Source organism: Embiotoca jacksoni, unplaced genomic scaffold (genome assembly GCF_022577435.1).
Source record: "Embiotoca jacksoni isolate LCO1_2020_lvr unplaced genomic scaffold, fEmbJac1.0.p SCAF_3, whole genome shotgun sequence".
In the NCBI taxonomy this organism is placed as follows: Eukaryota; Metazoa; Chordata; class Actinopteri; family Embiotocidae; genus Embiotoca; species Embiotoca jacksoni.
The window spans coordinates 8,643,836-8,662,543 of record NW_027185381.1 but is presented as its reverse complement, the minus strand read 5'-3'; the positions used below and the strand labels follow the sequence as shown (position 1 = coordinate 8,662,543).

General features: G+C 40.9%; 1 protein-coding gene across 2 annotated transcripts in view; it reads left to right on the top strand.

The window, feature by feature from the left end:
- wnt7bb (wingless-type MMTV integration site family, member 7Bb) overlaps window positions 1-17,701 on the top strand; it is a 34,747-nt gene extending 17,046 nt beyond the window's left edge. For both annotated transcript variants that reach the window (XM_069162821.1, XM_069162820.1), the window contains exons 3-4: window positions 7,114-7,385; window positions 12,435-17,701. In XM_069162821.1, coding sequence (XP_069018922.1) covers window positions 7,114-7,385; window positions 12,435-12,914 — 752 coding nt within the window. In that variant the 3' untranslated portion in view covers window positions 12,915-17,701. The remainder of the gene's footprint in view (window positions 1-7,113; window positions 7,386-12,434) is intronic.
- The last annotated feature ends 1,007 nt before the right edge of the window (window positions 17,702-18,708 follow it).

Genomic DNA, 18,708 nt, shown 5'->3' with positions numbered 1-18,708 from the left:
CTCTTACTCTTTCTCTCCCAATGTTTCGCCTCACATCCCCTGCCCACAACATGTGTCTGTATCTAGGGTGGGGCCTCTCGTCCTACACAACCAAAGAGCACTATCACTGCCAGGCCCCTGTGCTTGTTCATTCATCAGCTCTGTCTCTCTCTCAGACTGTGTGGGCGTGTCGGGTAGCTGGGGTCCTTCTCTCTCTCTCTCTCTCTCTCTCTCTCTCTCTCTCTCTCTCTCCTGCCCACCCACTGTCTGTCTGCTGACTTGGCCCGGGGTCGTTCTGGGCTCCTGGCCCTCGGGCCCCTGTGAGTGTGTGAGTGTGTGAGTGTGTGTTGTTTGCCCCTCCCTGCAAGCGCTGTGCTATCGGTGGGATCTGCCTGCGTCTGTCTGTGTCTGCCAGTGCCGCTAGACGCAGGAGGAAACAGGATGCGAGAGGATCAACTGTAATCTCACAGCGCGCTTTGTTCCGCACAATCCCAGGCCGATCACTGTATTCTCTACATGCAGGGCCGCCACTGGACATTTACATGTGCCAACAATCACACCGCTACTGGCCCACTTAGGTGAGAGCACAGAGGGAAGGAGAGTTTGTGGGTTTGAGGCAAAGAGACTGTGGTAGGAGGGAGAGGAAGAAACCTGGGGCTTTATTTGAGGGTGTGATGAATATCAGTAAATATGGAAATGTTAAGTTTCTTTTGTAATGAGAAAGGAAACGTGTCATCAGTGGCATATTTGACTCGCTGATTATAGTGATGATGATGATAATGATATCTTCAATGATGTGATGTGGGATTGATATATATCTCTGTAAATATGTTTCAAACAAAGTCAAATGGGATTGAAATTGAGGAAAATCCTCAACACTGTCCTCACATGAACCTGATGATTACCATGTAGGGCACATAGAGGCCTACATTTTGAGATGCGAACAGGTGAGGTCCTGATTCGGTGTCATTATTAGGATGAAAGGGTGGGAAGAAGGATTTGTGCTTGTTTTAGCAAGTCTGGGTATTCAGTCAAAAAGCTTTATCTCCACCTCGGGGAGATCAGAGAAGAAAAAGGATGCTTTTGAAATGTTTTCTGCCAGAACAATTTTCTATGCCTGGGAGGCAGCTTACTTAAATTCTCAGCATTTAATACCGTACCGGCAACGTTAAACACTTGCATAATTGTTTTAGCTTTACTGCTCTAAGCCCTCCTTATTATATGAATCAAACTTCAGGAACCTACAGTGAGCTGCTGTGCCAAAGCGTGTCACTTCCCCAGATACATGATGTGAGTTCTCTGAGAATGTGGAGCCTAGTTCTGGTAAAACAATATTATTTTATTGTACAGGAACACGGCTGTGCTAATTCCTCGAGCTGCAAACCTCACGGACCACAACTTTGTCTATAATTTTCTGGGAGCATATGTTCATAGCAACGGTACATAAAGCGGAACGGAAAACAGTAGTAGAGAGCGCATTAGTCAGTTCAGTGATTGGTATACAAAGCTAGGGGTTTTCCTCCCAACTTTCTTCCCCTTCCATGGGGCCCTGGAGACACATTTCCTGCACCGGCATGGCTTCGGTTAGAGTCTATTTCCAATGTTTTTGGTGTCATAGCTTTATCAGTGTAGTAAAATCACTTTTTTTTTTTATTTTTTTTTTTTTTAAAATGTAGTGTATGTTAACTTATTCTTACAACCAGTGTTTAAAACAAACATATTTCCATTTGATTCACTTTTTTAAAAAGGGTTTTGGTTGTCTGCTTCATAATATGAATTCACTGTATAAAGTTGCGTGTCTAAATGAAGACAGGAAGTTTCCTATTTTTTTCCTCTGCCTTGCTGCAGTTCCACTAAAATTAAAATCCTCGAGCCAAGGAAGTCCCCAATGGGATATTATTTCAAGTAAGTTGATGTACATGGGACTACTCCAGTTATCTCCATTTCCAGTTGGCTGGTAATTGCCTTACTCAACTGCCATGTCTTTTAGAAAAACAAAACTGTTTCATGTCCTGTTTGTCAGTCATCCTCGCCGTAAGTGTAAAGACTCCTGGCCACCAGCAGGTGACACTTTTCCCTTTGTTCACTGTGGTGCCATTTGTCTGTGACAGGATGTTCTTGTGGATATGAAGCTTTAAACTCAAGTGTATCACTGTGTTGTTCAGATGTCATTTCTTATGCAATCGAACCTTCCCGTGTCCCCGGGCTGTGAGTGCATGTCCGGGATGAGGGGACTTTAAAAAGCTTTCCCCTTCGCTGCTCCACCACCAACTGGCTTTATCTTGTGTGGAGAGGCAATTCAGCTGCACTGCTGGACTCTGCCGGTCTCTGTGTGTGTGTGTGTGTGTGTGTGTGTGTGTGTGTGTGTGTGTGCATGTGTGTGTGTTTTTCTGTTGTTTGATAAGACCCCCACCAGTATTCCAGCCTAAACTACTTCTCTCTGGCCCTTTTCATCTGCTGAATGTCTTCTCCTATCCTCTCACTGTATCTGGTCCTCCTCACCTTTGCAGTAATCCAGTCGTATCTGCACCGTGGTGCTCTGACAGCTGTATGTCTGTGTTTCACTGCAGCTTGCTTGGTCTCCACACCTGTTTATATGTTTGTGCAACATGAAAGGTCAGATTTTATGGCCAAGAAGGAAGGAGGAAATAAGAAAGTTGTTTGTTTTTATCAGTTGCTTTTTAGTGCCAGACTCTAAACATGGGGGGGGGGGGGGGGGGGGGGGGGGGGCTTCACAAGCACAACATACAATATGTACCAGCCACTCTGCACAACTTAGGTTCGTCACAATAGTAACACACGAATGCAAGTGGTATTATTTAGAAGGTAAAGTGTAAACATGTACTGTAGTAAGGCTTTTTTTTGGTCCATTTGTCTGGCTAGAAACAGATTTCCTCAGTATACTGCAAACATGTATTTTATGATGGGTTAGACACACAACAAAACTGACCTTGGGCTGGTTTTTGGACACAGCTGTGGCCTCCACAGCCAGTCCTTTGTCTGAGTCCAAGTCCCTTCACTATATCTTTTCCCTTTCCTCTCCTGTCAGCAACATAGCCTAACCACGGCTTGTGATCTGAAGAAAGCGAGGCCTGTTGAGGTCAGCGGCAGTGTTACTACATCAGCCAGCCTGCACTACACTAGCACGGCCTGTGTAGTATCGGCAGTCGTAAATCTCCCGTGCTGTGTCATGTGAATCTTGGCTGGCGGTGCCGAGCCTCTGTCCCTAAACACAGATTGCCATTTTAGCGGCGAGCCGCTACATCCAGAGATTTCTTTTTGTGTCTCAGTTCTGGCAGATGGTCAACGGACATGACGGACATCGCAGCAGGGGCCGGTGTCCAAAGAGGTGCGGTCAGTGAATGTGAAGGCCAAAGCGTCAGTAGCTCTCAGTACATTTCTGGTTTTAGCTCCTGACACAGACATATAACAGGATATTTCCTACTTGTTTATGAGCTCTTGTACCTGTTTAGAGTGAAGCAGAGCTGATCTTCCTCTTGCCTACTTTCTTGGCTGGTGTAGCAGACACTTGCCACTAAACTCCATTAGACATCTGGTTTAATATTCCCCCATTCTTCTCTCCTGGATGTTTCCAAGTTCATTGAGGTTTTTCTGGTCACTCCAATTTTCCACTGGCAGCTAGCGAGGCTATCCCAGGGTGGTTCCTCCTGGAGGGCTGTCAGGACTCTGGAGCCAGCCTCTTCAGGACTTTTTGCTGCTGTTGTGGGTGCTTTTTCCTCCTCTAAATGTCATCAAACGCACATTTGTTCAGTGAAACAGGGTCTTTAGTTCCTGAGGATGCAGGAGTAAAATTATGTTGCACACACTGGATTTACCCAATACAACTGAGCATTGTTGTTAAAATATGAGTTTCCTGATTGTGGTTATATATATATTTTTTTTTTTTCTCCAAAACATTTCAATGATTGATTAGTGACACTTTAAAGCAACAGTAATAATGCATTCTCTATTTATCATGCATTTTACATAGATACATTTTAACCTGTGGATATGTTTTACTATGGTTGTAGCATAACATCCATTTGGAGTGAATAGCTTTGATTTTTTGTTTGTTTTTCGACGTAGAGAATCATCACACATCCTATGAGTTGATTTGGATTGGATAAGCATGTGGGAGATTAAATGCTCCATGTGAGTATTTAAGAGCTAAAAAAAATAAATCTGATTTCCGTTATCATCTTTGGTTCATTGCACAAAGAAAACAGAGAGGCTTGATTGCCACAGTTCCATGACTTGTGTAATTGGCTGTCATTATGGCCGAAGCCTTGGCAGTGCCAGACCCAGCGGGGGGTGACAACCAGTACAAGCCCCATCATCATCATCATTTTCCCCATGAACAGCACAAAGTCAATGGGCCCAGAAATGGGCATGCATGTACGGCTCAGGGAACCACCCTTTCTCTGGAAACTGCTTTTATCCTGTTTTAAACATTACAGTGACGCTCTGTTTGTGCGCCCATGTGCAAATGTGTTTCTAACAGTGTATGTGTGTGAGGGTGGAGGGCAGCGTGAGTGTGTATTTTTATTATGTGGCCGGTCACTGAATGTTTGTGTGTGTGTTTTATGTGTGTGAATGAATTACAGTTGTGCGCCTATATTTGTGCATGTGTGTGAGGTGGGGGCAGCAGAATGTTACCACAAGCTGATGGGGCAGAGCTCTGCTGCTAACCAAAGTAGCAAGTGGTTGTGAGTCAGTCCCCACCGGGCAAACCTGTGGCCATGGTATTAGCTCTGCAGTACCAGTGCCAGGATAGGAAATTAACAGTGGCTTTGGGTGAAAACATCTTTGAGAGTTCAGAAAATGCCCCTGGGACTAGAATATGAGGTGTAAAAAGTCCCTCTGACGAAGGGAGAGGAAATGAAGTGGAAAACCGCTGCAAATGGCTGCATACATGCAGTATATATAGCAGTATATATCTTTTTAAATGAAAAAGTTGCTTGCAAATTAGTGCACATAGGCACTACAAACTCCAGCAGACAAGTACATTTTACTTTTCAGCTTTAGTCAAAGGACTCATGGCAAGGCTAGGCTGCAGCTAGCACTTGTGGTCTTGGTTCCATCTAACCGCACTGTACAGGCTCATAAATGAGGTAAAATAAGCAAATATTTTACATCAAGTAACTTTTGAAATTTTTGAAAGTTTATTTGGTCAGGCAAACTAACACATGCCAAACTGAATTTTCTTCTGACATATCTGAAGCATTTATGTTTGGTTTCCTTATAATTTCCACTTCATGGTAGAAAACATTTCATCCATTTGCTCATTTCAGGATATTACTTTTGGTGTTTTTGGTGAACGAGACTGTCTGCAAGATCTGACTCCTTATTTATTGTGACTACTGAACACTTGCTATATCTGACAGTTTAGTCTTCTTTTGGTGTTTTACCATATTTAAAATGGTTTTCGGTCCCCTTTGCACTGGAAAGGTTTTGTATATTCACTTAAAGTCCAATACCATTGATATCCCCCCCCCAAACATTCCAAGTAAATCAGTCTGAGCACACACAATTTAATATATATTTGGCGTTTCACACTCATATCTAGCAGTTTGTATTGACAGAGTCACAATATCCAGAAAAAGTAGTTGTTACAATCTGAACAAATACAGTGATGTTTGTTGCCAAACTGATCTGAAGAGCTTCTAAACCGTCCGTCTGCTGCAAACCACTGAAGAAACGATAAAGGAGCTTTTGGCTCTCTGAAGTGCAGAAAAAAACACATTTTACCTAGAGAGATTCCAATAATTGCAACTGAGTACATTACACAACACGCATCAAAAGACTTATAAAACATTCCTCTTCAAAAGCTGAAAGGCCCCTTGAAACACTCTGCGGTTAGCCTTGTTTCTGATGCTCGGCCCCTTCCAGATTACTGCCACTTGAAGGGAGACCAGGGTTGTAATAACCCACAGCCGTCTTTAGGCCAGGAGATGCCTTTTAAGTCAGATCCCTCTCTAGCCATTAGGAGAACTGCAGAGGACTGAGATATTTAGGAAGTGAAAGGAATTGTATGGCACGGTTATCGTCATCATCCTTTTGGCTAAATGTGTACCTTCTCCCTCCTCATCTGATATTCCAAGTAACTGTTACGTGATAACATGATTCCATCACAAGAGCATGACTTATTTTAGAGCTGAAACGATTAATCAGCAGAAAATTAATCAATATATAGCTCAATTATGAAGGAGAAATGTCAAACAGTTGCTGATTTCAGCTTTTAACTGTGAGGGCTTACAGCTTTGGTCCATTTTGTAGTTTTGCCAAATAAACATCTTTGGACTGTTGGTCTAAAAAAAACCACAAAAAAAACAAGCTAAGTTCGATTGGATTGCATTTACAAGAATTCCACACTGAAATAAACAAGTATATCACAGTACACGGGTAAAATATACCCCACTTCTGATCATAGTTTGTGCTGTCCTGGTACCAGCTGGTTTCGGCACCCCAGAGTGTTTCCTCTCTTGTCAGCGATCGGTGTGTCAGCGAGGCAGACAGACCTGCAGACCCCAGCTGTGTGCAGTGTGGGCAGCTGTACAAGGTGCTCCTGTAGAGGAATTCAGCACTTTGGACAGCACCTCGACCAGCTCTCCCCACACTGGAATTCCAACACTGCACTCTGGCAGGCTGGGCCCAAGGACTTTGTGGTTGGAAATAGGACCACATTCCTACCAAGGTGCAGGATGGAAGCTGTTTAGGAGAGGGAGGGGAAATTGGCTTATCAACACGATGGAACAGACTCTGAATATCTGCACTGTTTATGAAGATATCATTTTCTGAACTGTAAAATATTGTGACTGAAATATCCAGCTGGTAGTTTGTTGTATTGGACATTGCTCTGTCTTTCGGGGATACTTTGAGTTGATATTCTAAAAATATTTAGTTTTAGGATTTGCAAAATATAAATGTATCATCTGTCATTTTTGTCTGACATATGCTTACAAGAATCTGTAATGCCTATGTAGGGTACTCCTCTATTTAATGTGAGAATGAATCCTGTTTTGTATTTTCTTATATAAAGAGTTAAAGTATTACAGTTAACGGTAGGTCATCTACAACTTGTTGATCTCATCTAATTCTGGTATTTTTCAAAACCATTTCTTTTCTCTCTTTCAGGCAGTCGGGAAGCAGCTTTCACCTACGCCATCACAGCGGCAGGGGTGGCCCACGCCATCACAGCAGCATGCAGCCAGGGCAACCTGAGCCAGTGCGGCTGCGACCGGGAGAAGCAGGGGTATTACAATCAGGAGGAAGGCTGGAAATGGGGAGGCTGCTCGGCTGACATCAAGTACGGCATTGAGTTCTCTCGCCGCTTCGTGGACGCCCGTGAGATTAGGAAGACTCCTCGTCGCCTGATGAACTTGCATAACAATGAGGCAGGCAGAAAGGTAAAAAAGACATGTTAGATACTCATGGTTTACCAGAGCAACAGCAAGTCTTTTTAACTTGGATCAAGAAACAGTGTTATAAAATGAAAGGTCAGTTTGTATTTAGTTCTCATGGCCATCATTACCATCCTATCAGGTTGGTTGTATTTATCAAATTAGATCTAGAAATGCAGTGGTGTTCCAAAAAAATAGTCAGGCAGAGCAAGAAACTCAGCAAAATATGTTTTGATTAAAAACAAAAGATGTTAGAAATTGACTCATTAATAATAAATATCATAAAGTCTTCCTCTAAAGATGAAAACCATTTTATGAATTGATATATGTGACCAAACATGCGTGTCCATACATGGATGCAGATGGGTGTGTTAATGTCTTTCTATGGAAAGAAGCAAACAGTCCCAGATAAAGAGCCAAGAGTCACACAGTCATGTGACAGAGCACTGCTATTGATCAACGTGTTGATTGATTGATCACTCAGTCAGTCAGCCTTTCAGCAGCCGACTTTGCTTCAGACAGTTATTGGCATTTATTTCCATTCGAGGAGGGAGTCTTTTATTTCTGAGAGTGGGTTGGCAAACTTCATCATGGACATGTTTGTTTGCTATTAGTCATCTCAGAACAATCAGGGAGGAAAAAGAGAGAGTGTGTGTGTGAGAGGTAAATAAAAGATGAGAGGATGTTTGGTTGACAAATGGATCTAATTAATAACTTGGGCTTTATTGTGTCCACTGGGAAAATGGAGCCCAGTGGTTGCCAGATGGAGGACTGCCATTCCCCCTTTCCAGTTCCTTTCATGGAATTATGAAGTGTAAAGTCAGGAACAGGATATTATTGCAGTTGTCTGCACAATACCAAAACATGTCACTGCCCTTTGACTGTGCCTATTCAGGGTGTGAAAGTAGGCCGACAATGCCGATGTTAACACAGCAGACTGATAGGGTGTACACTGCATGCGAGGGTGCTGGCATGTTGGACTGTCAGGGTTGGATTTGGCACTGTTCCTGCTCTCACTCAAGAGCTCCGAAACTCGGATTCATGGAGGATGCGCAAAAGTCAGATTCTTTTTGATGAGACAGAAGGAGCGCCAAAATCAGCCTTCGACTGTTTGAATATATTGTAGATACAGATGTCTCAGCCTTCACCGAGTAGTTTGTTTGACCATGGACACAGTTACCTCATGGGTTCTGGGCAAATTGGATAAGATATTGCTGAAGCTGTATGTTTTAGTATAAATATATCTAAGAAACATTCAAGATGGATGGAAATCTGATTCTTCAGACTATCTCGAGCACAACATTTTTAGCCTCACTCAAAGTACATTAATGTGACTGATCTATGTGTTCGTGGTAGTTTGTGGATTATTGTTAGCTAGCTTCCCATTAAGTTGTACCTAAACTTCTAAGGTGCACACAGCATCAGGAGCATTACGGTCTGGACTGAACGGGAGACGTTGATTTGCTTGAGGTCCAAGAAAACCAAGATGTATCCAGTCTTGCCATATGTGATTTGGTCAATGGAGACACATGCCATATACATGGTTAAGCATACACTGAAGAGGAGCATAGTAATGTTCCACAGTTTAACCTTAACCCTAAACAATAGCCCATTCCATATCAAGCAAACACTGTGAATGGGAACATCTTTTAATAGGTATGTATTGTGTAGAGGGAAGGAACATAGGACCCTTTGTCATGTTCCCATTATTGCCATATAAATCTAGGGAATAAAGGTATGACTCCAACTTAAGTAAAGCAAATAGATTTTATCAGGATGAGAGATATTGTTGATCATTTAATCAGTTACACTTGTCATTTACAAAGGCCCCAGAGTACACTATTGCTTTAATGCAACAAACTCTCCCCCTGTCTGCTGGGCTTAATTTATTCTAAAAAACATACAGTAGATGCTACCACACGATGCAAGAATCAAACTTGCACATAAACTATGACAGAATTTTGTCTAAGAGAGCATTTCCTTATCAATCAGGCACAGACTAGCTATTGGGAAGGTTGGGACTTTCCCAAATTAGACACTCCTGTGAGGACTGGTGTTTATTTTTCCCGCAACCTTTGTATTATGTAGCCATTATACAGATATTCAGTGGATCATATTAGTTGCAGCTGCTTTGGTTGCAGGTTTAACTAGCCCGACTCAGTGTGCAAATGTTGTAACTGAAGTAAATTAGAGCACAAGACACCATCCATACGATTAGGTTGGACTTCATTCAAGTTATTTATTGTTGCATTGCTAGAAATAAAAATAATGTTAAGTATGACGTTTAACCCTATAGGATTTGCTTATATCAGGGTTGGAATATTCGTCGTGAATTCAATGAATACAATATTTGATGCTAATACCTGGCAGTCTAAATGAACCTGAGATTTTCAGGGAAAGTTTTGAAGAAGTCTTTGCAGGGACCTCAGTGGAGACACGTGTAAACCATATTCAACGTTTTGCAATAAATGTTATAATTCTGATTATATAGAGCAGACTATTAAGTGAAATTAGATGTCAGGTGGTGATTACATGAATTCAGATGGAACGTTGGCTTACTTTACACAAACCTGGAAAATGAGTTGTTTTACATTTTGGCCCAAAACAAACAATACAAAAGGACAGACAGCGTTTTCTTTTGAATGAATGATTTGTTGATCGACAAACATGTTGTTTCAATTCAGATATGGATATGGTGTCAAATTGGAGACACCCAATAGGAAATTCCCAGCCTGCTTTTTGTTACCATTAGGCCCCTGGCGCCAACATATTCAAGGAAAGCTGATAAAAATGATCCAGATTCTGATGAGGGAAGAAATTGTCCGTTGACTGGGATCCAGCTGAGATTTTGTTTTCTAATCACTGATAAGAACCCTCATTAAAACAGAAGACTATAATTACAATTCTGTGACCAAACCAAATATAAAAGAACGAGCGAATCAGCACATCCCTTTAATGGTGTGTGTGTGTGTGTGTGTGTGTGTGTGTGTGTGTGTGTGTGTGTGTGTGTGTGTGTTGAGTGATCTTTAGAAGGGAATTTGGTCATATTGGACTAATCACTAACAGATCAGAGGCTTTGATGGACACAGTTTAAGTAAATGTTTCCATGCATCTGTCAGACCCCTGCTGCCAGGCATTCCTTGTGGTTTTTGCGCTGTGCATTTTTGGAAATCCTCATTTTGAATCAACATCCGAGGGCAGATTGACAGCTGACCCCGGCTTTTATGTAGTCGGGGGAGCTCATGTTTTTTCAATCAAATGTCCTCAAATTGGGAAACTGTGACCACATGAGTGCATGGACAAGACAGACAGAAATATTCAACATCACTTGTGTACGTTTCATAAATGTCTGATAAAAGTGATGACTTATGCTGCTGGCAAAGTGGGATGCCAGGAAAAAGCTGCACAACCAACCAACCAACATCTTACACAACAAAAAGACACACTTTGTTCAAGCAAGTCAGGGGCTCTTAATTGGGTTAAAAGAGTCATGTCAGGACTATTAGAGATGTGTTAATAGGACCCATTCGAACTCCACCCCCTCTTTCCTCTGTTCCTTTGCCCTTGGGAACCGTTCAGAAGAAACTCAAGAGGGTACAGTCTTTATTTTGAGGTTTTCAGTTTGTTCGTCTCAAGGGGCAACGGATTGACACTTAAATACTGACAATAGCGTACAATATTTCACATATGTCCCAGGATTAGAGAGTAAAGAGAAGAGTCTCTGCCCTGTGTACCATATGTTGGAGATAACCTCAAAGAAAAATGAATACCAACCCCGAGCAAGGGTGGAAAAAAAATGGACATTATCATATCACAATGTGTGGTAATAATATCAAAACCCTTTTCTATACCATATGGCAACAAGGCTTTTTATTTATCACAGTCTTGTTAAAGGAGTCATACAAACCTTGAGTGTCTTCTCCAGCTGCAAACAATGAATTGAGTTTGTCTTAAACTGCATGTGCAACACATTTACTGACACAAAAATCTAGATTCAGATCCTCCAGGATGATTGATAGCTGTATGAGATCCATGTTTATTTTGCTCCATCATTGATGTGGTTTAGGGAAGGTAGGCAGAATTACAGGATGGATATTACCAGTAAGCACAATTTTCCCTCCCTCAGGACATGCAACTGCATGTCACCCCGGACTGAAAGTTCAGATCTCTTTGGCTTTATTTCCTTCACAGAGATCAGCCAGATTAGTAATGTTTGACCGTCAAATTTAAGTGCCTGCGGCAGTGAGTCATCAGCACAATCACCACCTACTAAAAGCATCAGTGGAGATTGGAAATGCCCCTTTTCCATCACAGTTTTGACAAAGCACTTTAAAAATATCAAATATAAAAACAAAAGCAAAGTCAGCAACTGCCTAAATCCTATTATTCATTCGTAAACCAAGTTATTTAGGTACATTGCTTGCGTGAAAAATACACCGTCATTGTTCAGAAAAAAAGTACATAATGTAACACTAAGATGTTTTTATTAAGAAAATTGTAAGTGGCTTTGTGCATAAAGAGAATAGTGTGGCTGTTATTTAGGCTGTGTTCTGACCACAATCAAATCAGATCGTTTGCTTTGGTCGAATCATGTCCAGACATCACCAGCCTACCTGCATGGGTTGCTGTGGTAACAACGTTTCCTATGTGGAAGCACGACAAATGGAGGTCCACCACTCTCTGATAGCGCTCTGCTATAGGCCTTGTTCAGATGACCAGCCCAGATTGTATTTGGATTGATTTTTAAAAGTCTAGACATGTTGGGTGGCTTTTTTCATGTCAGCAACTGAAAGATGACCTACAGTATTTCCTTTCTTACCTCAAATTTGGTTTGGCCATGCTGATTGTAGGCTTTATTTGTCCCCATTTTGGGACATCTGTCTTCATATTTATGCCTCTATTGCTGTACAATAAAGCACAGAACACAATAAAGCAGCTCATAGGGATGTTCCTTTGGTTATCCATTTTTTTTTTTATTTGAAATTGTAAGTCGAGTTGCATGTCTATATTTTTTTTCAGTTCTACAGCTGTTTTGTTGTCTCTGTCACTCCCCAGGTTTTAGAAGAAAGGATGAAGCTGGAGTGCAAGTGCCACGGCGTCTCAGGCTCCTGCACCACCAAGACCTGTTGGACTACTCTTCCAAAGTTCCGCGAGATTGGCTACGTACTCAAGGACAAGTACAACGAAGCTGTGCACGTGGAGGTAGTCCGGGCTAGCCGACTGCGCCAGCCAACCCACCTCAAGGTAAAGCAGACTCAGGGCTACCGCAAGCCCATGGAGACGGACCTCGTTTACATTGAGAGGTCGCCCAACTACTGCGAGGAGGACGCAGCCACAGGGAGCGTGGGCACACAGGGACGCCTGTGCAACCGCACCTCACCACATACAGACGGCTGCGACCTCATGTGCTGCGGTCGGGGCTACAATACACACCAGTACACCAAAGTGTGGCAGTGCAATTGTAAGTTCCAATGGTGCTGCTTCGTCAAATGCAACACGTGCAGTGAGAGGACGGAGGTGTTTACCTGCAAATAAGGACCCAAGAAACTATGTGCCAGGAAGTGAGGCGCGAAGGACTAGCTGAATGAGGAAGACCCGAGAGAGGGAGATAAAAGTGTGTCTTCGACCAGCGAGAGATTTTGAAAATAAAGAAATGGAATTTACACTATCAGCTCTTCATGGCATCGTTTTGCACAGCAGATTCTATCTAATTGCTTTCCAGAAAGTAAATGCTAAATATCAGTAGGTAATACCCCTCAACTTCACTGTCCCATAGAGATTGTGCTCATGTACTGATGTATCCACAGTAAGGTCGAGACTACAGGTAAAGAATGAGGCCATCAGTGGGAACTGTGCTTTGCACTCTGGGATTTGTAATTCAATTCACAAGACACTTGGATGGAGAGGAACTCACAGTAACATGGGAGTTCATCAAAACGACAGCAGCTCATGAAAGGTGACAGAGAGATCTGTCAAGTCTTTGATTAAAAACTCTTGTGTCGTATTTTCACTAAAAGAGGAGCATAAGTGAATCCTGACATGAATGAACCCCCCAGTTTGTCGGGGACTTATGTCGGAGGTCTGTAGAAATGAAGAACATTTTGTAAGTACGGTGCGTTGGGGTGCGCCAAAATCTGAGTGGAGAACTCTGTTAAACCCTCTGCTGCCAACTGGAATATGGTGGAGTATGTTAGTTTTCCAGTCACACTGGAACTGTCTTGTTCTGAACACTGAAAATAAATTGTCTATTTATGTTATAGTATCTTAAAACAAAGCACTAACGGGTAGAGATGTCTTTTTTGTACTAAGTGTAAAGAAAAATACTTTTTAGAAACTCTGAAGATGTGTCTATTACAGGATGACCCCCCCAAATCCCTAAAACACCTTTTCTTTAAAAAAGAAGAAAGAAAAAAGAAGGTTTCATGGGTACTGGTTTGTTGACATCAAAAGACATCATTGCAGTGTGTTTCACATTCAAAAACCTTGGCTCTATTTTACTGTAGCAAAGTTTGTTTGCAGTCATTTTCAATATCAATTTGGGTGGTTTTGCAATAAGAAACAGGAACAAGAGCTCACAGAGATCCTTCCTCAATTCATTAAACATTAACACTAAAACTGTGCTGAACATGTTGTTGAGTGCTACACTTATATTTTATATTAAGATACAACTCATGAATAATAAACTCCCATTTGACTCAGTTTGACAGTTCATGGCGAAAATAAACTAAAGTTGAACCTGCAGTGCGGAACTTTTGTCTCCCCCTTCTGCCAGTGAAGAAAAATACAAAAACCCCGTCAACATGTACTTATGTCATATTTGCCTATTTCGTAGCTAATTTTGGGTCTCTAAAATAGTGGACAAATTGTTTAAAATTTAACAAATTTGACGAAATGACTCACCTCACTATCTGAATATGATCCATTCTGTTCGATAAGATTTGGAGTTGAGAAGAGACAAATAATTTAATTATTTTACACATAATCAAGGTAACATATGGCTAAAAAAAAAAAGACCATAGAAAAAACATGCCCAGTGAGCATTCATTCGGCCAGCCCGGGAATGTCTCCCCAGACACCAGATTTAAAAACTCTGTATACTGTGACATGATTTATATGTTCAAGTTCCGCACTCCAGCTTTACATTTTTAGACTAATAATGCTCTGTCCTGAAACTTTGCCAGACTTTATTTTTCCACTTGACACAAATCTAACTTAGGTCTGATGGCTCACAATTGCTTGTTCTCATTATGGCAAAAGGGGAATTTTGTTCCTGGCTAGATTAGCTCTCTTCTGCCACAACAAGAATGATCATTTCAGTTTATTACAACTTGGATGTTATTTTAGGGTTAAGGTTTATTTTAGGAATTACAATACAATTTATGTCAGTTATGATAACATTGGGCTCACTATGGTTATTGCTGAGAGGTGGGAACAAGATGATACAACAAAATTGAACAGGGCAAAAAGTCAGATGATTAGAAAGCTGAGAAAAGTTGTAAACCAAGCTAACGTTTAGCCACATTTTTTAGGCCACCTTTTTTGATAAATGCACCCTGACTGTATCCATTGTTGTACACAGTGCACAACTGCAGCAAGTACAGTACAGTTCATTGAAGTTGAACCAGTCTGTCACCTGTGGCAAGTAAGTATCCTAAGTAAAGTGTCATAATTGAATGGATTGAAAACGATAAAAATGTGTTGCAGAATCTACAGAAAGTCAACAAGAAGACTGCAGACAGTCAGTGTGCCATGATGTTGTTAACACATTTAACTCTCCGTAAAATCATAATTTATTGCTTTACAACGTGGACACAGATTTGTCAGAAGTGTGTTCATTGTTCAACTTCATAGGTGTTTTTTTTTTATTTTAAGAGAGTCAAGATTTCCCTTTACAGTACTTCCAGTCTTTTACACTAAGCTAACCTTTTGCCTCCCAGCTCTAGCTGAACACTTGACGCATATGATATTGATATCAATTATTTTAAACTGAATAAGCACATTACACAAAATATCAAATTAATCTTTTCATCTATTCTGTGTGAATGGGGCTAAATTATCTCCAGGCAGTTCAATTTGGTGCTGTATTTGAAGTTATTACCAGTTTTTTTTTTTTTTGTTTTTTTTTGCTACATTCATGTTGTTGCCGTTTATTCAACTTTAATCTAACATATCATATTCATGTCATGTGAGGTTTACAGACTGTAGAGGCCAGTTGATCTTTTGGTTTGCATTTTACTTAATATGGTTTGAATGTAGAATAACTTTTGCACAATAACAACAACACTTAAGAAAATCAGAGACTGATGTAGACTTGCACTTTGATGATTAGTGCTGTTTAGTCTGTGGTATTTGTATCAGTCTTAACTTATTTTATTGCAGTAGAGGTGCAACTCAGATGGATCAAACACAGCTGTAAATACTTGTGCATATTTACTTAGTTACAATAACTTAACATAACATATGCAGCACATATTCTCATTCTGACATTTATTTTCTTCTCAAATAGATAAATATAACTCCAACTGGAGGCATTTAAAATCAATCATGTTCAGTTTGACACAGATGAAAATACATTTCCACACATAAAAATCGTACGTGTCTTTGATTTAATGATGAATTATGAAACATTCAAGAAAGATTATCCTTGAACCCCGAGTAAGGCATCCACATTCTTCATTTTATTGCTCAACGCCTGTTGGTACAAGAAGGATCCTGCTCAGTGTTCAGTTGCCCATATCAACTGTTCCAACAAACATCCAAAGCTATTATTTTCATAAATTTTCTCTCTACAAAGAAAAACACACACATTAAATCGGTTCATTGTGTGTGTCCAGGTTTGAAGCCAAACTTTATGTCGAAGTCTGTTATTCAAACATTCCAACCACGCTTAATATAGTAACTGGCAAATGCATTAGGAAGCATAAATCATTAAAAATCAAAAATAAATAAATCAAGCAGTGTGCTGACTTTGACGTTATTTTGTACACAGCACATGTTCGTAATATGCTGTGGTCTTCTGTCTTGATTGTGGCATGCATGGAACAGAAGTCAATTATCTCTCCCAGCATGGAAAGGAGCTTCTTCTCTGTCTGTGTCGAGCAACATGTGATCAGAAAGTCCAAAAGAGAAGGAAAGGAGAATCAAGGAAGAGCATAACATAAACACACCCTCACAAATCCCCAGCAACCCTGCAAAATGCGATTCATCAAATTAGAAGTTTTTGTGTAAGGACAACAAGCTTTTTTTTTCAGATTAATTGGAGCTGTCTGACTTGGTTGGTCACAGCCACCTGTTTTACCTCATCTATTTGTATGTTTATTTCCTGGAAGTGCAGATGGTATTAGCAGTATGTTCTCAGATATTGTACATCTCATGATAAGGATAAACTATAGGGGGCTTCAACACGCAGGATGAAAGAATAACTGCCTCAACACTTGAGCCTCTCATGCTTTCTGTGTTGGCAGAGCCGTTCGGAGTCACTAAATGGGAAGAGGACCTTCATGCAAATGACCTGATTGTGAATAGGAAGTGCCTCAGTGTGCCTCTTGTTTTTGGACACACAAACAAGAGTGTAGTTCTTTTGTGAGGGTGTTTTTGAGATGGATGGGATGGCTTGATGAAAGGCGATGCATGTGTAGCCGGAAACTGCAAGTGAAAAGAGTGGTTATTTAGGAGAGGAGCTAATTGAGAGTGGTTTGGAGAAAGAGTGGGTACACTATATAAGTAGGAGCAGCTGTCCAAGGACTGTGGGGGACTGTGTGCAAAGCGCAGTGAAAAAAAAAAATGTACATACTGGAGAGTTTTCCAGCTTAGGAATGATTTAATGATAGTTAACATGTCATTTTCTCTCTTGCATTTTTAAAGTGATATACTCCGTCAGTACTTTCTATTTTTTTTTTTTATTTTTATTGATTTGTACTGTTAATGTTGCAGGTCACAGACAATGACAAAGCTTAGAAGTTGGTAGTTGTCACATTTTCTTAAAGCAGTCAGAATTTTTAAAATGTGACACTACATGATTTACATCTTTCAAAAATTACCATTTCGGACATCATCAATGTCAGTGGTTTCATGCGACTCTTTCTATGAAGTGGTTCTGTGAAAGAGAGCCGTACTACTTCATCCATTTGCTGGAGGCTCACACTCGTCCTCCTGTATGTGAAAAGCATTGTAGCTGGGCAGCAGAGCAGAAGTAAAATGTGTTTTGTTAGTTGTCTGAAGCCCAGGGGACCGGAACTGCATAAGCTCCCCATATTATTCCCTGGATTGAGAAAAATAAATCCATTTGTTTCTGACAAACATTTTGTCATTAAAAATATGAGATAGAAAAACAGAGTCTGCTGTGTGTGCCTTCTTCTAAAGCAGCTATTGTTTGGGTGTCAGGATCATTAGCTCATTGGGATATATTTTGCAAGCTAATGCTTTTGGTCTAATTCACACTGGGAGCAACGCACCCACTTTTCCAATTCAGGGCCCAGTTAGAAGGAAAGACAGTCGTGAGGTAACATTACCGCTGAAAGGGATGGAGCTTATGTCTATTAACTTTATGCAAATTGTTTATATGATCCTGCTATTCAGAATTCACTGGTAAGACATATCAGAGTCTTCCGGGCTTTGGGAGACCGTGGAAGCATCAATTCACTCCAAGGAGGACGTGAAAGAGTCACAAGACTGACCGTTTTTATTTATACAAATTAAAGAGAACAGGGAAGACAGAAACCTAAAAAAAAACTCAGTCGGTGACTTCCTTGCCCTCTGAAAACTTAAAATGATTTGAACTAATAAAGTAGCTCAGAAGGGGCTGCTTCTCGATCTGCTGCAAAGACAATTTATAATGGCTGTCTAGGTAATAAAATAGATCTTAGCCAGAGACGTACAAAACAACTTTGAGTTCAGATGGGGCTAATTAGTAGCAACTTTGATGTACACCAACTGATGGCACCCAGTCTAGATACCAAACAAAGTCATTTTTTTCTCCAATTTGTCTTCCCTCTTTTGTGAAGTGACAAAAACCCTCCCAAATTCCTTTGAATTTGCTCCAATGTTCTGCCTCCTTTTGTAATTTGTAACTTTGGCACGAAGACTCGGATCAGAAGCTTGGCCTCTCAGAGATAAGACACAGCTGCACGAGGGTGGAGGGGGAGAGAGAGGGGGGGGGGAGGAGGGAGGAGGGGGTAGAAAGGGTGACAAAAAAAATTAATTACCCAAATGAAGGGATGAAATAAAAAAAACATCAAGGAGTCAAACGTCTGCTGAATTGATTCTTGAGATTAACCAGACACCAAGTGAGAAGGTTTGTCTTCTAGACACCGCACTTCAATTACAGACT